This window comes from Helicoverpa armigera, chromosome 25, assembly GCF_030705265.1.
Source record: "Helicoverpa armigera isolate CAAS_96S chromosome 25, ASM3070526v1, whole genome shotgun sequence".
NCBI lineage: Eukaryota > Metazoa > Arthropoda > Insecta > Lepidoptera > Noctuidae > Helicoverpa > Helicoverpa armigera.
The window spans coordinates 427,095-449,596 of record NC_087144.1 but is presented as its reverse complement, the minus strand read 5'-3'; the positions used below and the strand labels follow the sequence as shown (position 1 = coordinate 449,596).

At 36.8% G+C, this 22,502-nt stretch overlaps 6 protein-coding genes across 8 annotated transcripts in view; 5 read left to right on the top strand and 1 right to left on the bottom strand.

The window, feature by feature from the left end:
• The first annotated feature begins 1,133 nt into the window (after positions 1-1,133).
• Positions 1,134-4,898, top strand: LOC110374953 (uncharacterized). The gene is made up of 7 exons (XM_049845726.2): positions 1,134-1,565; positions 1,641-1,797; positions 1,935-2,223; positions 2,615-2,709; positions 2,904-2,967; positions 3,293-3,439; positions 3,787-4,898. Exons 2-7 carry the CDS (start codon positions 1,706-1,708, stop codon positions 4,798-4,800), a joined length of 1,701 nt encoding a protein of 566 aa, XP_049701683.2. The 5' UTR covers positions 1,134-1,565; positions 1,641-1,705; the 3' UTR covers positions 4,801-4,898.
• Positions 4,899-5,230: 332 nt separating this feature from the next.
• On the top strand, positions 5,231-7,237 carry LOC126055609 (cytochrome c oxidase subunit 4 isoform 1, mitochondrial). Its single transcript, XM_049845595.2, has 4 exons — positions 5,231-5,471; positions 5,891-6,083; positions 6,454-6,584; positions 7,004-7,237. The coding sequence occupies exons 1-4, from the start codon at positions 5,280-5,282 to the stop codon at positions 7,004-7,006; spliced, it is 519 nt and encodes a 172-aa protein (XP_049701552.2). The 5' UTR covers positions 5,231-5,279; the 3' UTR covers positions 7,007-7,237.
• A 2,060-nt stretch (positions 7,238-9,297) lies between these two features.
• LOC110374963 (uncharacterized) lies at positions 9,298-11,738 on the top strand. Its single transcript, XM_021332906.3, has 3 exons — positions 9,298-9,416; positions 9,834-9,903; positions 11,369-11,738. The coding sequence occupies exons 1-3, from the start codon at positions 9,405-9,407 to the stop codon at positions 11,620-11,622; spliced, it is 336 nt and encodes a 111-aa protein (XP_021188581.1). The 5' UTR covers positions 9,298-9,404; the 3' UTR covers positions 11,623-11,738.
• Positions 11,739-11,825: 87 nt separating this feature from the next.
• Positions 11,826-15,837, top strand: LOC110374936 (trypsin-7). 3 transcript variants are annotated; one of them, XM_064041337.1, is made up of 9 exons: positions 11,826-11,937; positions 12,531-12,667; positions 13,201-13,320; positions 13,732-13,996; positions 14,175-14,457; positions 14,693-14,781; positions 14,868-14,931; positions 15,247-15,407; positions 15,773-15,837. In XM_064041337.1, the coding sequence occupies exons 2-9, from the start codon at positions 12,553-12,555 to the stop codon at positions 15,801-15,803; spliced, it is 1,128 nt and encodes a 375-aa protein (XP_063897407.1). In that variant the 5' UTR covers positions 11,826-11,937; positions 12,531-12,552; the 3' UTR covers positions 15,804-15,837. The 3 variants fall into 3 exon arrangements, with proteins under 3 accessions (XP_063897407.1, XP_063897408.1, XP_063897410.1); XM_064041338.1 differs by lacking the exon at positions 15,773-15,837 and adding an exon at positions 15,679-15,753; XM_064041340.1 differs by lacking the exon at positions 13,201-13,320.
• Vha13 (Vacuolar H[+] ATPase 13kD subunit) lies at positions 15,825-18,657 on the bottom strand. Its single transcript, XM_021332876.3, has 4 exons — positions 18,481-18,657; positions 17,367-17,467; positions 16,792-16,890; positions 15,825-16,554 (listed from the first exon to the last, which is right to left on the bottom strand). The coding sequence occupies exons 1-4, from the start codon at positions 18,560-18,562 to the stop codon at positions 16,483-16,485; spliced, it is 354 nt and encodes a 117-aa protein (XP_021188551.1). The 5' UTR covers positions 18,563-18,657; the 3' UTR covers positions 15,825-16,482.
• Positions 18,658-19,739: 1,082 nt separating this feature from the next.
• Positions 19,740-22,502, top strand: part of Dnr1 (defense repressor 1) — a 30,665-nt gene continuing 27,902 nt past the window's right edge. Inside the window, exon 1 of the mRNA XM_049845588.2 lies at positions 19,740-20,091. Coding sequence (XP_049701545.1) covers positions 20,008-20,091 — 84 coding nt within the window. The 5' untranslated portion in view covers positions 19,740-20,007. The remainder of the gene's footprint in view (positions 20,092-22,502) is intronic.

The following is a 22,502-nucleotide window of genomic DNA, read 5'->3' as shown; positions in this document are numbered from 1 at the left end:
TTATTGTTTTGTTATCATTTTCAGCTTCCTATATATTCGATGTTTTGTTTAAATTTTTTACTTTACTATTTTCTTCTTTAAATCATGACGCATTGTTAATATCGATTTCTTTCTTGTATTATTCAGATGTCTGGCAAGATGTAACAGCATCTTGTCTAACTATGGTCGTTGATCCTCAAAATTGGCTGGATTTGGACCTCAATTTGGCCTTAAGATCTTAAGAAGACTCCTATGATGATGTTTAGCTACCACCACACGAATCAGAAGCATGGCGACTGGAGTAAACTTCATTTTATATTAATTAATATAACTTAAATAATTACTAATACGGACTGACTTAGGTTTACGCAATAAAAAGTTTGAATTGATATGCTTTTGTTTTTTTTTATCCTTCATATCCTTTTTTTTGTCTTCTATCTTTGATAGAAGACAATTGGAATAACGGGATTCGAAAAGTTTCTTTTAAAAATATGATCTAACGATTTGTTCATAATTATAAAGTTGTGTGATATATTATGTTATGTGAATAGATGATAGCTGAAGTCTCAGGACATTGCAATATCGACGGGAATTGTGTGGGCATCGGAGTAACATGTCGATTTCTTAGATCTGTACCCCAACAGCAGCTCCAAAAAGTTATGCGTAGGTATTATCTACATAGCAGACCATATATGTACTCAAATATAAAGAACAAAAACAACAACCGGAATTGCGAAATACCTACTATTATAGTTTTGCAATACCAAAACAATTTAATTTCAATTATGGTAGGGTGTTATATAAAATCAATTTGAATTTTATGACAAAGATAAACTATTTCGCAAGTAACAAGGAAATAAAATATATATCGTAAAAGAAATACATCAGTACATTGAGCAACTACTTTAATATCACATTCATTTTGATACAACGGTGAAATTTTCTATTAAAGTTAAATTTTTGTCAAACTACATTTCATGTCGTAGAGAATATTCTTCTTCTTATGTTTGTCACAACGGGTATTATCTTGTGTCTCACATTTGTAAACATTCCTGTCCAAATTCGGTGTGCTTCTGAATCTCCTGTCGAAGACACTTACGGCATCATTGGAACAGAGTCAGCAATACGAAACACAGTCAACAGTCTGTTCTCCACTCTAAAAATTAAAGAAGTGCAGCAAGGCCACAAATTTAAACAATACTCCAAACTTCATAACTTTTTTGTTTCCGTAACTTTGCAAGATCAAGACAATCTGAAGGAAATAGCAAGACTAACTAAAGTTGATAACGATAACGGCACCCGAGCTTTTATTGCACAGTTAAATGAAGTATTAAAATATGATAAAGATAATAAAAGTGATGATGCAAGTGATGCTGTTTACGTAACTATACTTATCGAGAAATTTCTTAGCGATCTTGAGGGATTAAAAGAAAATAATGGCCTTAAAAACACTACTAAATTCTATGATATTAACAAAGCCATTATTAAGCACTTTAATAAAATAGAAAACGAATTTGAAAATGTAACATCTTTAACAGAAGGAATTCATTCTAATAACACTTTACTTGATCCTAATGTGTATTGGCGTAAGTATATTTCTGAAGATTTAAAAAAACCCAAATGTTCAGGTTCACATTGATCGTATGTCGATATATTTTCAGAGCCGAGTATAATCACCCGTCGCATCTATGGCGGAGAATCAGTGAAGATTGAAAAGTTCCCGTTCATGGCGAGCGTCCAGTTTTTCAAAAAGTTTCAGTGCGGTGGCAGTATCATCAAATCCGATCTCGTCATCACTTCTGCTTCATGCCTGCAATTGTAAGACTATCCTATATATCCTATGTTTGAATACATATAATGTGTCCATTTCCTTCCTATTTTCATTGTCTATCACTATCACTGTCGTTTAGGTACAAAGCAACAGCAAGTGTATCACTTTTTTTCAAAATCAACAGAGCCTGGAATAATCGTTTCTACCGCGAGAATCCGGCGTTCCTCACCGTGCAAGTCGGGAGCACATACTACGATTATGGAGGCGAGAACATCCCAGTAATGGAGATTTACTTCTACCCGAACTACAATCCGAAGAACTTGAGACACAACCTGGCGATAATGAGGCTGATGAGAGCTCTGCTGTTCGGCAAGGAATTTAAGAGGGTAAAGAAGATAGACTTTGATAGATTCCCTATGCCGTTGGCGTCCAATGCTGAAAGTATTACCGTCGTTGGTTGGGGTGCTCAGATGGTAAGTACCAAGTTAGAAAATATGTTACAGGTTGTCTCTTCTCTTTTTTCATATCTCCGACCATCATCATCCTCCGAGCCTTTTCCCAATCATGTTGGGGTCGGCTTCCAGTCTAACCGCATTCAGCTGAGTACCAGTGCTTTACAAGAAGCGACTGCCTATCTGACCTCCTCAACCCAAGTTACCCGGGCAACCCGATACCCCTTGGTTAGACTGGTGTCAGACTTACTGGCTTCTGACTACCCGTAACGACTGCCAAGGATATCATATCTCCGACCATTATCTGAAAAGTCACAGCGGCACCATGAGTTCTTCAGAACTACGTAGAGAAAACTATCCTATTCTATTTTTGTAAGCAGTTTATCTAATCAAAAGTTCTTTTATCTTTCAGATGTCCAATATTAATGAAAATTCTCGGAAGAATAGGCTATCGTATTCTATTCTGCAATTCTATCCACTTAAGGAGTGTCAGGAGATATATTCGAAGTAAGCTTATCGTCACTTTATTTTACGTTGTTTATATTCAAATTGCCTACAAAGAATGCAAGCTCTGATGATATTACAACCAGTCTTATTCTAGGTATATCTAAGTAGTCCAGTTTTAGTATTTTGTAATATTACTAGTACTGACAGTTTTATTTTCATTAGTTAAAGATAGTTGACGAAATATTTTTTTCCAGGGAATATGTGACTAACAGAAACTTTTGTGCTGGATTCTTCTCAAAAGGAGGAGGTGCCTGTAACGTAAGTATCTTTACCTGATTCTTATCTTCAAGATTAAAATATACATAGCTTCACAACGCCACTACCAAATTCAAAAATAACATGCCTAAAAGTGGTGTATAAAGAATAACCATGGGACTAAATATCTTATTGGTATCCTTCAGACATTAATATTAGGTACTGATGATTCTTCTGAATAGACAATGTTAATAATTGAGCCATCAAAATAAAATGTATAGCAATGGATATTAAAGATTATCCAGTTAAGTAATTATGGAGCCTAAGTACACTAAAGTCATGTCTGACAGTTGTATCTCTATGTAACTTAATCTACTGCTTTCTTTAGAAAGACGCTGGTGGACCAGGTATTTCCAAAGGCATACTGATGGGGGTCATAAGCTTCGGGTCTCCAGTCTGCGGCGCCACTGATGCTCCAACCGTCTTCACCAAGCTTGGCTTCTATACCGACTGGATCGAGGAAATCATGGAAAAGGTGACGTCATACCTACTCGTAATATTTACCATGTTCTTGCTCGTCATCATCTCTTTGCATTGAAATTATTTTGCATCGCTGACGATGAGGAACTATTTTTTTTCTACTAAAATCTCATTAAATATATAGTTATCAAACAAGCAATTTGCATGAAATTATAGACAGTGCCTATTGAAATTTAGAACTGTAGTTACATATTCTTTCCTAAAACCCAAATTATCAATTCATCATCATCATCATCATCATCAGCCTATCGCAGTCCACTGCTGGACATAGGCCTCTCCAAGTGCACGCCACTGAGATCGATTATTAATTATCAATTGTATAAAAATAATTTTATATTACAGGAATCCGCTCAAGGGTTCATTGAAACCACAAAACTGCAAAGAGGTATTCCTACAATGAACATTCCTCGCACATTATATCCTAAACCACCTACTAAATGGATCACTCCGATTAATACCCCGGACCCGAGTGATATACATAAAGCCACAACACTTGTTCCTGTTCAGGAATTTGATCTAAGGGGAAGAGAGAAACCAGATCAATTCAAAGGATTCATCACAACAATATTTCACAGTAGTGAAGAGTCAGACGACAAAGAAAATATAATAAAAAATGATATCAAAAAACCAATTAAGCATCCACCACTAAATGAATTATTAAGAAGTAAAGTCAGAAAAAAGACGAGAAATCAAAATAAGGAAAAATCTAAGCATCGCAAGAAAACGAAAATAAGAGCTATTCCTACAACACCGACATATGATTCCTCTGATTACTATACCGACGAAGAAGAAGAGGTTACAAATAATAATATACAAGACAAACCAACAAATTCGGTTAACGAACAAGCAATGAAAAACACTATTAGAATATCAGCAATGACAAATGAAAATGCGAACTCAAATGATGTTAAGGATGAGTCGTCAGACAGCTCATCTGAAACGAAAGAGCGTTCAAACTTAAAGCGAATTGTAGAGACAAACCCAGCTCTGCTACCATCAAAACTTTACTTGGCTGACATAGTGAACAAGGAAATAAGAAAACAAAGGACTGAGAAGCAGGGAGCTAATGACAAAAGTGACAGTTCTTCTGATGGAAGTAGTGAATCGTCTTATTCTGATGATTCTTCTTCAAGCAATGATTCTAACAGCAAGGATGACGAACGTGAAAATAAAAATAACAGTAATGACAAAGCTGAAGATGGTTCAGACTATGAAAGCTATTCCGATTCGAATTCTTCTGAAGATGAAAAACCAGCGTATAAACCCAACAAAAAGATTAGTCTTAACTCTACTAGAAAACTTCTGAAGATGTTAGCTGATACGGATAATATTTATGACTTGTTTTCAAAGGTTTAGAGTTATAAGTCAAGATTCAATTAAATACTTAAACGTATGCAAAGTCCTTGGAGAACTTCAGGGATCCTTTCTAGGAAACCATTTCGAAAAATATACAGTTTGTACTATAAATGTGTTTTGATAATATTTTGTTGCACCGTTAATACTTTAATTCACTTATTCAAAAAAAAAACCCTTTTGTTTGCCTACTGGAGTCAAACCATTCAGTTCAACTATGCCATGTAGTTAGGAATAGTGGCACTTAGAAAATAATTTACTCTCCAACAGAATAAAATAACAATCACATAGGTTACTATATTTTCTGATTCCCCTCACGCATACAATTTCAAAACACAAAAGAAGTTTGTAAGTATTTTTTATCGAAGTCCAACCTTTTTTGATACTGTCAGCAGTCATCTTAACTGATTTTATTTTTAAAAACATGAAGTGTTTTTGACAATTTGTCTTACTGTCAATGCAAATTAAATTTTGCATTGAAAATGTCGTTGCTAACTTTGAAATCCGTGGGGGCTTCATCATTGTCAATAAAAGCGAGAGAAATTCACAACAGATGTAGGATTGGCAACCGAGATTGGGTGGGCTTTGGGATCAATGGAAGCGCGAACTACAAAGACGATGCCCACTTTCCATTCCCAGCTATCAGGTTTAAGGAGAACACCAGAGATATTTGTGTAAAGTTTTTACAATTTCTATTGTTTTTCGCATAGTTAATATACCTACTTATGTATTTACAGAGCAAAGGGATGCCTAAAGATATCACCAAATTGGGCTATATTGTCGACATCCAATGTAACGTCAAATATATAATTGCATCCTTGTTATTGCAATAGCCCCTACGTACATGCTCCACTACTTTTCTTAAATATTTCTCCCCCTAGCTTGTTTTTTTAATGTTGTTGGAAAAACGTATATTTTGATTCCATACTTCTGCTCCCTGATATTATCTTTCAAGTAACCTATTTTCAGCCATACTGACTTATTACTGAATCAGTCCATCATTTCTTCGATCTATTCACATTCACGCTCAAGAACTTCTTTTATTGAAAGAAAAAATGCACTGCATCAACTAATCTAATAAATTTCCCATCAGGCATTACGCGAAAAGGAGAAGGGAGATTGGCGAATGCTGTGCTGTGAGGAGAAGAAGGCCCTATATCGTGCCTCCTTCTGCCAGACATTCTCTGAATTCAAGCACCCCACGGGCCAGTGGAAGGCCATCGTGGGCGGTGCATTGATTGCAACCTCCTTTACGTTTTGGACCTTCATATTCCTTCATTATTATGGTGAGTTCTGGGAAACGTGCAGTGAAAGGGCAGAGATTTTCATGTTTTGGGAAAACTTTACGCTCTAGGATATTATCATCTTAGTATATCCTTCACAATGGAATATAACGAATTAGAATCAAATTGTTCAATTGGAAGACGTGACTGATAAACAGACTTCTTTTGATAAGAATTTTCAAAAAGAGTCAGATTGATATTTTGCCAGCCTTCATTCCGCAATGCAATTGGAATCTAGCGAATATGTATATTACCGAATTCTAACACAGAAATCACTCTGGCATTAGTAAAAACATGTTCTTTCACAACGTTCACGTAATACCTAATACTTCATCTTCATTATCTAATGAAGAAACATTGACGTTGTTCACAGTTCTGGAGCCCCTGCCGGCGAGCCTGTCGAGACATTCGCAGAAGGCTCAGCTGCGAAGGATGCTGGAGCTGCGAGTGAACCCCATCGACGGTCTCTCATCCTTGTGGGACTACGACAATGACGCGTGGAAGGTCTTTGCGAACCTTGACTTATAGTATTAAACAAGTAAAATTCTCACTTGTCGTGCCTAGCCTTTTCCCTTTGAAGTCGGCTTCCAGCCCGAGCCAGCTTTGAGTGTTTTATATAAAGCGACTGCCTATCTAACCCCTTAACCTATTATCCTGCAACACGATTTAATCAGTTGTCAAACTGTCTGGTTCGACCCGTAACGAGTACTTAAGTTGTCCAGATAGCAGCTGGGGTGACAAAGTAACGTGCTTTTCAAATACGTAAGAACTCTTTGTGATATATTTGTGGACCTCTATTCCCCATATTTAAGCCTTGGCTCGTAAATAATCCTACTAGAACCATCAGCATCAAATTCTTCGCAACATGTCTTTGTTCTATCACTATTTTCCGTGTGCACCGATTCGTTTTTCTTTCTTTTCAGTAATGTTCCCAGTGAAGCCCTGATCTCTTCTATGAAGCTACTGTTTAGAATAAATAAAGATATTAGTCGACGCAGAACTAAAAACATCATGTTTATTTTGACGCCATTATTCTTGCAGTTGTCAATTGTATTTAAAAGAAATGTTCCACGGGCGCTTGTCGATTTGTTAGTGTTTTATTTTTCTTAAGTTGTTAGTATGCTCATTTATTTAACTAATAAATAGTTTCTTTGTCATGTGCAGTTTTTTATTGCTATTCATAATCTGCTTTCCTGAACTGTCTTAGCAAATATTTCAAGATTTAGAGAATATAAAGCACTGGTAAAACGTACTTTTTTAGGTGCGAAGGTCTCGTTTTAGGTTACCAACTCATATGATGCAATTTTAATGACTTCTAACTCATCCACTATAACTAGGCCAATACTAACAATACTGATTAATTGAATAATTCGATAATGTCTTTATAAGCAATTTGATGAAGTAGTCCGTGCATGATTAAATTCTGCTTACAATCTTAGCTTATAAGTACCTATGTAATAATTGTAGGCAAATAAATAAATAGATAACACAGGTCAACAGCATTTTTGGTGCAAAGGTGAAATATACAATTTCTTGTAGGATATTAGATACGTAATCAGAAATAAAGTTGACTAGCACGTAGGGATTTAGAGATATACCCTCCTAAAGTACCAAAAACGCGTTTTTTAACGATATTTGACGATTTTTTTGAAGGACAGCAAAATTGTTTTTTTTGTTTCTATCTATAGCATTATATAGTACTACTCTTCCCAATTGAAATTCATTTTTATTTCCAACGCTAAGAGTTTAAATTTTCATGAAATATGTATACAGCTACGATATATCGATCTTCCCTATATTTCATTTGGCCTGTTAGTATGAAAAAACTCCACTTTAGTTATAAAATGGTATATATCGGGAAATAAAACTCGCAAAAATATAAATTTATGCGGGGATAGTAGTACTATATGATGCTTTAGTTAGAAATTCCTAGAAAATTCTGCTGTCCCCAAAAAATGACATCAAATTTCATAAAAAAACGCGTTTTTGGTACTTTAGGAGGGGTATATCTCTAAATCCCTACGTGCTAGTGCAACTTTATGTTCTGGACTTCGATTATGTATCTAATATCCTACAAGAAATTGTATATTTCACCTTTGCACCAAAAAAAAAAACATAATTTGTTGACCAGTGTAACCATACAAAAAGGTCCAGATGTTGTGTTGTTGTGAATGTTTGCGAGTCATTCCTAGAATTGGGACCTATACCCACTGAAATTGAGTATACTATTGAATGGCTATTTATGAGAATCGAACTGGATAGGTACTCATAGGTGAACAAAAGGTGAACTGTGATGATATAGGTTAATATAGAGATGATGAATCACTAAACAATGGGTGAAACCCAAATAGATATTATAAGGCGTGGTATAACGAACTAAAGATAATTAAAATTAAATAATTAGTATAAAAAGATAAATCTCAATACAAAATAAGAATCAATGGTTTAATTACAAAGTATAAGTACACAAATAAATATATCAAGCTCAGAACTAGCAGTCAAGTGTTAGTGATTAATGTAATCCAATAGTGCAACGATAATGTATTAGTTCCTGCGCTTATTACGAACAAAAACGGATGAATTAACATGTAATGTGCATCATTAGCATTTCAAGTTTGTTTTTGTTATTTGACATGGCAATAGAATTTTGTAATGAATTGTGGACACAACATTACATAATATTAATCTTTTGCTTATGGTTCCTACTGACAACAGCCAGTTATGTTGTCTCAGGACCCCCTCATGTTCCAGGGCAGCAGTAGGTAGGTAAGTCTTGCGAACAATCCCGCAGCCCCTGACAGGGTTGCCTACCTGAGGACAGACCTACTTTGATAAGTCGATTAGAATGTGATAGCTGGCTGGTGCTAAAGCGGACCAGCTTCTCAAGAGAGCCTGCAAGTTTGTATGCAAGCCAGGCAAGTACCATTGTAACTAAGTTTGTTGTAAAGTAGAATGTTGAAATATCTTGAGGGAACTTGGACTATAAAATCTCAAATCGCCAACCTGCCTTGAGCGAGCGTGGTGATTAACATGCATCCTTCTCAGTTTGACAAGAGGCTTGTCACCTGCAGTTAGAAAACAAAAAGGGTGATGATGATGTGGTATGGTTACAATGTTTCCATCAATAAAATTTCTACTCTTTCAAAAGTACGCCTGTCGAAAGGGCTCATAACTAATGTATAATGCATTGATGATGCAAAGCTTCCCGGCGCAGGATGCTAGCAGACCCACCGATGCGTGACCACTAACACCCAGTATATAAGGGCAATGCTAATCAAAACGAATTCAGTTTATATTTCAGTGAAAACCTGATAATAGACAAACATGAAGTGTGCGGTAAGTACTTGGAGATTTTGAAAATTAGTGCCCAAATGTAGGTCCTGCTTAAAATCGCAAAAAAATTGATATGAATGTGAACATCCAAAATTGAAGCAAGTGTAATCATCAATTAAGTACCTAGTCCTCCCATATTTAAAATACCATTTTCTAAATATCTATATAAACGCGACTTATCAATTTTAACGATGAATGGGATCTCGCGCAGGGAAATCCATGAAAATCAAAAATATTTTTGTGCCTTATGTAAACTATTATTAGTTTGGAACCTAGACATATTCAGCATTTTGGAACATATTTTTTGTTTAAGCAATCATTGTCTGACTTTTTCATGTTTTCATGAACCTACTTTTGTAAAATCTTTGCTGCGCTCTTGCGAAATAATATCTTAATATTTGTACTATTGTCTGTCCGCAGGTGGCATTAGTTCTGGCCCTCATCGGCATAGCGGTCGCCAACCCTGTCCCACCGCTGGGGCTGGGCATCGGTAACTCCTCATTTCATTATAGACACTATTTGAACACAAAATACAAGTCCATGCATAGAAAATTCCGCTAAGGTAAGCAGAATTTCTGTTTGCTTGCCTTTCTGACTTTAGTCTCACGTTTCATGGTAGTACGGACTTGAGCTGTCGATATAACACAACTTATTCTACACCATTCCAAAGAACTCACCAGGAACTCAAAATTAACAAGTCTCCTGACTATGGTTATGACTCACCGACGTAAAGAACGTAAAACGAGTGAAATTCAGCTGACCAAGAAGATATCTCCGATTTCTATAAGGCTAAAAACTGGGGAGACCTTTGTCCAGCACTGGACGTATAAGGGCGCTTTCAACGTATGCTTTCTTGACGGCCTGCTGCGGTGCCGAAGCCAACCGTCAAGAAACGCATAAGTTGAAAACGCCCTAAGGCTGTGACGAAGACGACAGCAGGCTTGCTAATTGAGAATTCAAGGTGTGCCTCCAAGCCGCACCCACACATAAAACCCACGATCAACACCGTAGAAATTGACTAGTACTTGAATTCACTCTATCTAGAAACTGAAGCCTACCACTAATCCTTTAGCTTCACGTAGTGTAGCTCTCACACGTAAAAATCGAAGCTAGGTGTACCTATATCTCATTTATTAGATGTCAGCTCACAAGTTATTATGTACCTCGTCAATTGACGCAAAACTTTCTTAACACAAAACTTCGTAGTTAAATAGAAATACTTTCTTTTACCACATTGAGCATCTATCACAACTCAAAATCCTTATGGACTGGCATAAACTACACCTGCTTACCTTTTGGTTGCTTAAGGACCAAAACCCAATGAGGGTCTTCTCAATTTTTTCTGCCACAGGGTGGCGCCACGTATGCGTCTGGTCCAAACAGCTGTCAAATAGTATGGAATTGTAGGGTCCGAACTTATTGTTTATTGAAATTCTGTTATATTGGAAGTGTTATTGATTTTATTATGGACTACGGTCAGAATAAGGTTTCCGAACTAAAAATTGAGCTAAGAGAGAGGGTGCAAAAGTCACTGGTACTAAGGAAAAGCTTGTTGAAAAATTTGTTAACACAATATGATTTAGTTTTTTTTATTTACTCAACCGCAATAGTAAAACAATAATGCAGTGCTTTAATTATAAAATAAAAAAAAACACTAAAATCGTTCACTATTCATAGTAAAGATAAGCACTTTGACAGTTACCTGGACCTGACGACTCGGTGCTGCCACCTCGTGGACGCCATTTTAGAAAACCCTCATTGACTAAATTCCACTTAAAATGTTCCTTTGTAGGTACTGCATTGCCAGTGTTAGTAATTATTTTACAACAGTATTTTAAACACCTTACACAGTAAGGTATCGTAGGAATGTTTTCGCTCTAAGTCAACCAAAAGTAACCACGCTCTAAATCAATTTTAAAAACAATAGATACTTAATGCCACTTTTCGTTTGTCAGCCTCCCCTGTCGTGTTGCCATCATACTCCGTCAGCTCCAGCGTCATCAACCACGGCGTGACGATCCCGCGCGTTGTGGTGTCCGCCCCCATCGTCCGCCACGTGGTCTCGGCCCCCATCGTCACCGCACCCATCATCCGCACCCCCGTCATCGCCGCCCCCGTGTCCGTCGGCTGGGGCGGCCTCGGCGGCCTCGGCTGGGGCTCAAGCCTCGGCTCCTGGAGCGGCTACGGCTGGGGCAAAGGATGGCACTAACAAAATAGACACGAAATCATTTTCTCCAAAAAGAATTCTCGTTCTATTTCCAAATCGTTGTCACGTGTAAAAACTTGAGTCTATTGTTGTTGTATATAGTATTTTTTCGCTTTATAGTTTTCGTGTACATATTGTAATAAAAATATTTTTCATAAACTAAGTTATTTGTTATTTTTATTGCTTAAGGAAATGGGATTATTGAAAACTGTGGTTTTGTTCAATCAAATCATTTGTTTCAATTAGTCCAACCAATTGGTTGGTCAGTTACTGTCTAATTGTTAACTGGACATCGGATACTATCACAAATACTAAAAGGTTTGTTTATTAGCTACTTAAAGTGCATTCTGAGCCTAGTTTCCAATAAATTGCATTCTAACACCCAATTACAGTGCGTGTGTGAAAATGTAATAAACTAAATCGGATGTATTGAAAGGAAACAGGATACAGATGCTCGATTAGATGAAGTAATCATAAGAACGTACATTGTTGGCTAATTGGTTACTACTGATATTATAAATATTTATGTATCCATTGAACTTATGAAGTGGTATTCGCTTCGAGAAATTACCAAACGCATTTATGAGAATCCGCTTAGATAAATTATACGGATGCGAATTTACGACAAAGAAAAAAACTCATTGAATGCTTACTCATTGAATAAGGATTACGGGGGAAATAGGTGATGTGGTAAGAGGTCGAAACTTTTTTCGCCTAAAATACCTACTGCTTTTATGCAGGAATCCGTGAGAAATCATTACCTAAACGACTCTTCTCTCTATGGTGGGAACGGGAGTGAAACGTAACCTATCAATAATCACATGGTTTCTCGAGACCTTTAGAACATTCCATGCTATCTCTTTCTAAAGCTGTCCAACAACATCGCATATTAAACAGATCTCTATTTACAGCGTCATACAATTCAAAATCAAGATGGCGTCCAGGCGGTGTAGAAATATGGCGCCGATATTACTTGTTGTACTGAATTCACTGGTATATGTAGTAGCTCACGTCGAAACCTCCCTGTCCTTCGAAGGGTCTGACGAAGGTGAGTAGATAAACAGCCATTTATTCAAAGTAAGCTGAAAATCAGCACTTTTCAAGGGCAGTTTTACAAGACCGCCCCCAGAAACGCCTGCCATTCGCCACTTCCTATGTGCTTTTGCTAGGAAAAAAAAATGGTGGAATAAACTCCCCAGCAAAGCGGTGTCCCTGTGTTAACATAATGTCAAATACTAAAAACCCAGTACATAAGTAGCTAAAACTAGATATAGTAACAAGATATTGTCGACGGACCGGTAGCAACTGGGTATCACGTTGAACATCGCGGGTATCGATTGACACATAATCAAAACATTTGTGCGGACATGGTTCTTTAATTTAATCTGGAGTCTCTATGAATAGATAATACTTATAGAAACATTTGCCAAAAAACGTTATGCAATTTGGCATTTAAAACCAAAAGCTAAGCCATGTCACCATGTGGCCAAAACTCTACATACTGTCCTGTTAATGACGTCACTCAGGTGACCTGCAAGTCTAATTTTCTCATCACATTAATGGCGGTTCCAATATCCATAGACTCCTCAAAGGCGGATAACCGTAGGATGGGTGAGGGTTCGCAGCAATACGAAGGCCTGCCCATCGAGTTCCCTAGCAGACGAAATGAAGCTGCCAATGAAATAGTTCCACCTGAACCTAGTAACTATTTGCAGTATTCTTTATATTTTTAGAAAATTGAAGTTTGTTTATTGGCTTGAACAATGTAATCTAAGAAACCACTTGACCAATCTAAAAAGAAACAGTGTTATATTAGGTAGCTAATTTATGAATTAAGCAATTAAATAAAGTTCTAACCATAATTTCTGAAAAATCAGCATTTAGTTGATTCTCCGATGGAATAGTCGATGTACGATTTGAACATTTACTTCCTACTTATCTAAACAGATATGAAAATCTTGCAACCAACAATGTCACGCAAAAATTTCCTCCCTAACCTTACCTACGTAGATATCTTCTTCCAACAAAGAATGAACGGCTTTCGCCAAAGTAGGTTATCTTAGCATGAAAATCTACACTCCCAAATCAGGCTATACCTTCAACTTCCCTCAGCAACAACGACAGCACAGCAACCATCAATAACAGCACAGCCACCAACAACCACAACACAGCAACCGTCTACAACCACAAAAGCAGTCCCAACAACCACAAAGCTGGTGATGGACCGTCGGTACCGACGCATCTACAACCCTGACGAGGTGGCTGTGATAGAAGACTTCCCTTACATGGCGGCTTTGCTGGTTAACAATGATCTATGGTGTGGCGCCGTCATCATCGACAAGGATAAGGTGCTCACTGCTGCACATTGTTTGCAACTGTGAGTATTTAGACTGATGATTGGACCCACAACAGGCTCTTATTATGGCCACTAGATAAGCTAAAGATCGAAAAACTACTTAAATACATATCAATATATATGTGTGCTTAATCCAGATCCAATGATCATCACTTTTTTATTCTTCAAGTTTACTCCTTCTAACACATTTTCCCCACAGCCAATACAACAACCGATTCTTCCGAGAATACGTGAAGATGCTGAACGTACGAGTTGGGTCAACCAACGCGACTGCAGGGGGTGAACTGCTACGTGTCTCCGAGATCTTCTTCCACCCCAACTACAAGCCCCAGACCCTGGAGTTCAACTACGCAGTACTGAGGACCCATAAGAACATGACCTTCGGGAGGAAAGACCCCTACATTGAGAAGATCCCCATCGCCAAGGACAAAGTTGTTCCAGTTGATAATACTATTATGTTCCTCGGTTGGGGATCAGTTTTGGTAAGGATCTTTAAATTTAACATACGTTACTAACTAACGTGAAGGCATAGTTTCAAATTATAAACACTTGAAATAAGTGAGCAAGTAGGTACATCAAATCCAAAGAAAGATTGTAGCTGCTCTCTGCTGAGAATCAGAACCCGGAGTCTCCTAGATACAACCATTGAAATTAGTCCAAATTTTGTTTTGAAAAGTAAATACTTCATTGTTTTAAAGATAATCTGTTTATCACCAGGGTATCGACGGTGGAGGTGGTCAGGTGCTCCTGCAGAAAGTCGCGCTCCCGGTGTACGACACTGCTGACTGCCAAGAGGTTTACGGACGGTGAGACTCCAAAGCTTCCCTCATCAACTTACCTAGCGAAGACCTACTACTATGCATGGTTACATAATCTTTTTAACCGTTGACAGGGACCTTGTAACTCGCACAAACTTCTGCGCTGGATACATAACGATACCGAAGAATGTTTGCAACGTAAGTTCTATTGCCGTTATTACCTTCCCAATTTGAACAGCATTATATATTTGTGAAGGAACTGCAAGTCTTCACATTACTCAAGCTCTGAGAACATTGAACCATGTTGCTTTCTATATTTTGTGAATGAACCCAAAGTCTGCTTCTCACTGAAACCCTGATAGCAACTACATTTACCGTTCCCATCTCTACCTTTTGTCTAGCCTTTTCTCAACTACATCCATATGTTGAGTTCGGCTTCCAGTCCTTTCCAGTCTTTTCCAAAATACTGCCGTCTCCATATATCGCCAATAAATAGTCTCTTGTTCCCCACAGCACGACGCAGGCGGTCCAGCGATAATGGACGGAGTCCTAGTCGGCGTGCTATCGTTCTCCTCCAAGCGCTGTGACCAGCCTGACCAGCCAGCGGTCTTCTCCTCCGTGGGAGCCATCGCCAGTTGGCTCGACAAGCTCGGAGAGAAGAAAGTGCAGCTGAGGTGAGGGGACATAGTGTACAAGCAGGGAAACATTGCAGAACTTAGGTAATGTCGAAGAGAAGGTGCAGTAAAAAGGCTGTAGTGTACACTGGATTTGGTTCCATTGCCTACTCGGCGATATTCACTGTAGGGCCGTTGCTTGACAATCTCGTGGGTAAAAGGCGATGCGGCAAGGAGCCACGTACAACCACAGACATAGAATTTTAATAGAGATCGTATGCATGTCTAGTCGGTTGCTGATAGATATAATTTATGTTTTTATTTATTTCAGGACATTGGTACAATGATGCTGCCTAAGCGAAGTTATTTTTGCAAGCTATTAAAACCAATAAAATTTTCATATGAATTATTTTGTTTCTTTTCAGGCATACAGCCATAAAAGCACCTGAAATGTAGCAATACAATAAAACAAATAAATAATTATACATAACATTTATATTTCACTAATACTGTACACCCTCGCCACTATTGAAGAAAAGACCATTGGAATTTATTTTTAAAACTTTATATATTTTCTATTCAACATACAACATTGAATAACATACAATTTAAAGATTATAGATTTTTTTTGTGTTCATAATCGGACCTTCGAACGTATTTTGGAATGATACCGAGCTGATCTCTTAACACATAGAATATTGAATGATTATTTTGTTATAAATAGGGCGAAACCAAGCAATACTTGTATTTACAGCTAACAGACAGATCCCGCGTGTTTTAAACAGTACAACCCATTTTATAATCAAATTACAAGTTAAAGTTTCAATTACGACATTTAATATCTATATTGAAAGCAAATAACCCGCCATTTAATCTGGGTAAGTATTTGTGCAGAGAGGTTGATAGCAAAACTTGATGTTACTGATTATAATATTGCTAATTTCCCAAAAAATCGATGTTCAAATCCACGATTGCCTGCAAATTGATTCATTTGATCGATTCTTGGCGTTCGTTTCCCGCGTTGTGTCTGCCGCGCTAAGTGCCTATCAATAAACGGAATTACCATAACAATAACAACTAGATGATGATCGCAAGAGTAATACGCGACAAACAGGTATGTTATAAATAAATACGCTTAGATAAGGCGGTAGTTGGTGTGCAGCTCTGGCTTGATGTCGTACACCAGGTTGAGAACATCCTTGATCACCTGCAAATCAATTGACAATTTATTTTTATGTGCCCTGTCTATTTGATTATTAAGTCAAAGGTATAAAATTTATTAATTAAAATATAACTAAATTAATTTTAGGTAACAATTAGCTGAGCTGATGAGCTTGGATATTTTTATGTCTTTACAAGAATGACATAACGATAACGAAGAATATTGCCAATACCAATATCATAATTTTTATAGCATGGAAAAAGGTCATATAACAATACATACCGCTTCCTGCTGTGTCTTGACCATTTTGTTCATCTCTTCGATCTTGATCTTGGTCTCAGCCTCGATCTTAGCAGCAACACCTTCCCGGGTGCCCATGTGCTACAGAGAAAAAAAACCATTTTATTATTAACATTACCCACAAAAAATATGAAGTTAACCTTTGCGATTATTTAAGTCAATATTAATATTTTTTGAAAAAAGATCTAGTTACTACAGCAACAGAATTATCTTAGTTTTCTATAGATAACATGTTATTTCACTGGCTATCTATCAAAACTGTCAAAGCAAAATTGATAAACTGGAAAAACAGATTTATGGAAAACTCAAATCCTGGACAGCTGTTAATTGCCATATATTTAACACTGCTATATGGGAACTAGAGACTTCTTTTGGACCATATCAACATTCAAAGGTTATTTACAAAATTTTTGGATGATGTTTCAAAAATATCTAAAAATTAAAATAACCTTTCAACCATCTGTAATATGTAAGTATCTTCTCAATAAGGTTAGTTTTTGCTGCAGCAAGTGAAACTATAGACCAAAAAAGGAAGGTTTTTGAGATCTAGATCTTACCTTGGCCTCGAACTCTTTGAACTGCCTCTCGCGTTCCTGTCTGTACTTTTCTACCTCATCTTGAGCCTCCTCCTTGGCCTGCTTTAGGCGTTTCGCTTTCCCTGTAAACAGATAATAGTAAAATATTAGGAAAATGTCATCAATGTTTAGGTAACTTTAGTTGCCAGGCGGGGGGAATCAGATAGGCAGTCAAGGCAACAAAACATAGGTACTGGAAGCCAACCCCACATACTTTAGGAAAAGGCTGGGCAGATGATTTAGAAGCCCACAGTATTAGCTAGTTTCCTCATACAAGACTAGGAAAATTAAGTTATTATCACTAAATCAGGTAAATTCATATGAATATGGTCTAATTGACTGATCAGCTGATCTAGATGGCAAAATAAGACTTAAAGCTGTTGACCTTGTTTCTTTCAACAAACGGTTCATTTGAAGTACCTATTTAGATCTTATTTAGTGACTTATTATAATAGTTGAGGTATTTTCCAGCCAGTGTTTGCAATTTAGCACAAATGACTTATGTTTAACTGACAATCTTCTTTTGAGTACACCGCTTAAACTTACATAAGGCTAGATGCACAAGCTATGTACAAAAGTTATATTTTCAGGAAAATAATTGCAATATTTGTTTGAAAGAATCAGAGAAGAGTTTTTGCTATCTTATGTGAAGAGATTCTTGCAGAATGTAACGGTAGTTCGTTAGGTATGAAACGATATTTGTCTGAACATTATCTGAGAACAAATGTTAACATAGGGTTTAATAATTGTGTCTAGAAAGATTCAAATAAGAAAGAACATTCGATGTAGTCTCCTTAATAAATAAACTTTAGCAATTCGAAACAATTTGGTTTAACTATGAAGGCAATAAGATGCTCTTATCTACCGATTCAGTCATCATAAGCGGGTGTAATGAAAAAATCATGTGATCACGCCCAAAACAATATGAAAATGTGAAATATTCACCTAATAAGAGTATTCATAGCTAAATTTGGAAGATGTAAAGCTTCATAAGACGTACGGACATCAATTAATGTTGGGACGTAGCAACTACCAAAGTGGAATTCTACAAACAAGGCTATATTATAAAATACGCAATATCATATAAATAACTCACGCTTCCTCGCCTCTGAGACCTTCTCGGCAGCGCGCTTTTCAGCTGCCAGCAATTGTTGGATTCCCTGTGTCTGGCTCGCCATTTCTGATACACACAAAAACTATGTCGAGCAAGAATCAGGACCGAGACACAAATCAATAGGCGCAGTAGCTCGTCGTGACGAAAGTCATATGATTACTTTAGTTCCACCATGTTGTCACGATTGGCGCTGTCAGCAGCTCGTGCTTTTGTATTTCTGCGTGAAACGATGCTGATTGATTTCAAAATCTATATTATTTACTTTAGTAAATGCATTTTCAATTTTTTAAGCAATCTTAAACTATTATTATAAAATTTTCATGAATTATCATTATGGAATACTTGATAATTGAATGTTTTTAAAATATTTTTATACGAATTTTGCCTCGTAGACCTGCGTGCAACGAAGTGTCCTTGTTTTGTTATCATTTTAGAATACTAGATGGCAGTGTCATCGTTACCTTAAAATTAATGTAATGTTGTTTTTTGTACAACTATACAATTTTTGAAAATATTAAATATTGACTTGGTAAATAATATAATTAAATAAAGTTTTGTCCATCGAAATTTCTGATAGTGCTTAGTGATGTCATTTTGACGCTAATTTGACAGTGACATAGTGACATCTTTCTTTGTCTGTCAATGTTTTGCGGTAAATTCAAATATTCAAATTAGGTGGTTCTCCTTTTCTGTAATTAGTAAAGGGAGCTGTTTTATTGATGTTGTATTGTTTCATGGTTTAATCTCATTATCTTAATCACACCTAATCAAATAATAACTTTTCGTAAATACGTACGAACATTAAAGTTGTGCTCAACTTATCAACGTTTGAGAAAGGTTTATAATGCCATTATTGAAGTTAGCAAATTACTTTCAAATTAGGAAGAAATCGATTAATTAACCATTTAATTACCTTTGTGTCGGTATAATCTTTAAGTTAACACCAAAACAAAGATAAACTGAAAACAACAATGAAGAAATTCGTGTCAATAACAAGTTGAGGGCTTCGTCGATAGCGCTATCTCGTTCTTAATACAGCGTTCGAGCGAAACAAAACATCAACTCCGTGCGAGTACAAATCATCGGAGTGTGAGCACAATCGCATTGGATACTGTACATCGATAGTTTTGTCCGGTATAGCATTGAATCGTTCAAGTGTCGAACGGCGATGGATTACAAATAAACACGAGCTGTGTTCACAAAAGAGCGCCAAAGTACAGAGTCCGCGCCCCCCGCGAACGTAACGTCACTGTTTTCTTTATCATTTCGGAGGCAAACTTAACGTAGTATGGCCGTCGTCTGGAAGTATTCACAGTTTTACTTCCACAAAGAATACGCGATAAACATTGCGCAGAGCGAATTAAGAAAGACTTTTTTAAATAAATTCTTTACGCGAGTGAGATAAACATTGTTGGACAAGTGTTATAACGCGGAATTAAATAACGTTAAACCACTCGACCTCCTTTTTAAAGTCTATTTTCACTGAATTCTTTCAAAATTTTTGACAAAATGTGGTTAGTTAGCCAGCCCAATTCTGTGATTTTGGAAGTCAAAGTTGAACCCAATGCTATTGGACAGGACTGCCTTGAAAAGGTAAGAATGCTCAACTATTACTTATAATTCTATTAACTTTAAGGTGTTTATTTTACAGAATATCGGTTTTTAACAAATGTAAACAAATGCTTTTACTAACTTAACTACAAATTATAAGCCGGGACATAGCAATAATAAACGAAATATTAACTCAACAACGCCAAATTCGAAAGAAGAACAATGTGTAAATGTGTTTCGCGGATACAGAATTAAAGAAACAATATTGTTTTAACATATGGATGATATTTATTGAATTCCAAGGTGTATTACTAAAGCATATCATCGGTTTAGTATTTCATCGTTTATATTTTAACAAAAGCATTGTTCGATACACGTTACGCGGTGACGGCAACGTCAGTTTACCTTACGGACTTTGGACCCGGCTAGTGGCATTCTACACGTTTTACCTTCGTGATAGTGAAATGCTTGAAACGTTTTATTCTTATATTTATATCGTTATAGCGATTGTAAAAACGTGTTAACGTGGTCATGGTTTGTAGAAAAGTCAAAAATATGATGTCTAATTTAATTTCGTAATCACTTTTTTAAAGCTTTGTTTTGGCGCCACAGATTTCAGGTCGTTTCTCTCATTGGCTGTTTGGGTTGGCTTTAGTATCGTTTGGCAGGCGGACGGGGCTAAAAGTGGTTAAATCTGGTAGAGGGTTGGTCTCCGATTATAACGCTACCACTCTTGTTACAAGGTAATGGATATTTTTCGAGAAATTTACAAAAAATGTTTCTAACCTCAAATCAGATAAAACGCGTAATGTCAACGTTATTCGGTGAAACGGAACGTTAAAATGGGCGATCGACAACCGAATGTGTTTTAGTATATCGTCTGTGGTGTACAAATCCGTGAAAAGGAACGCAAAAAATAAATAAATGTCTCTGGTTTTTGCGTTAAGTGTCATTTGTGATTAGCTGTCATTCCGTTTCTCTTCGAGTTGCGTCAATGTACTATGATGTTATTTCAAATAACATCTTATTTCTCTTAGCATGCACGAGCGAGCGAAGCGAGCTCGCGACTTAGGGCACCCCCGACTCGGATAGGTTAGGTTCGAAGGGGATGGCGGGGTCTGCAAGACCCCGCCATTCCCTTCGTGGTTATTTTTTTTTAAACCACCCAGAAGTAGGAGCCCCGCGTAGCGGGGCTCCGTCGACTTTGCCTTTGTTCGTATTGATTAGAAGTACTTGCACTTAATTTTCCGACCGTAGTGGGTGATTATAGTGTTTTGAGGTTAGGTTACAAATATCTATTTTTCTCAAAAATTATGCGTTACCTTGTAACGGGAGTGGTACCAGAGGATAGGGGTGGAGCCCCCACCCTCCCCTCTCCGCCTGCCAAACGATACTAAATTTTTACCCGAATGTAGGAAATATTGCAAAATGTCGTAATAGTTAGACCATAGCAACAAGCTAAAACTGACTTGTAACAGTTACTAACTATTGCATTATCTAATTTTGTTTCTAAGTTAGAACTGTTAGAAGCAGGGTCCTATGTTCCTCTTTTGTCCATAGTCGAGTTGAAAACTACAAAAAAAAAACTCGTAGCAAAAAGGTTAAAAAAGATCTTCGTTCTTACCTCTATGGCATTATGTCATCCCAAAATTAAGCATTATTTCTTATCTGTACTGTACCTAATGGTGTAACTTATTAACTTACCTAGCTTGGTACTTCCACTATCTAGCCAGTCATTATTATCGAATTCAATTTACGACTTCATGATAAATAGAATCATTTGCAATTTAGATTCTTGGACATAAATCCAAAAAATCGCGATAACTATTGATACAGCGATTATTTGCTAAGTCTGTGCTAATAAAACTGTTATAAATCTTAAATAATACTAGGTACCTATAGATACTTTTGTATAAATAGTATCTACCTACTACATTTGTCTGTAGTTATAGTCGTGAGCCTTGTCACGTAAGAAATTACTCATACTTATAAATAAAGAGGATTGAAGAGCACTGACCCACAATTTTACGCAATACCTACAAAAAACCTAGTATAAGTTGTACGTCATCAATCCATGACACTCGTTAGGGATCTCAACTAGGAAATAAGTGCCGATCTACTGTCTAACTGACGTCATCAGCTTCCCTATAAATTGAAACCAGATTTAGCACTAAAGATTTCCTTGTAGAGATAAGTATAACTCACACACTCATCTAGACGGTGCGGTAGGTAAGTCCCATACCTAGGTAGGTACCTACATATTTGAATAGTAATAGGAAGCTATATAACTTTGGTTTATTAAATCATAATCGTAAAACTGGCCTTCTGTAACCATAATTAACACACATCCTTGATAATCAAGATATAGCACGGAGATAGTTCAATTTATGCAATTTCCTTGATTTTATAAACATGACGAAAGAATCACTGCAGATTAGCAATAGCAACAAAAA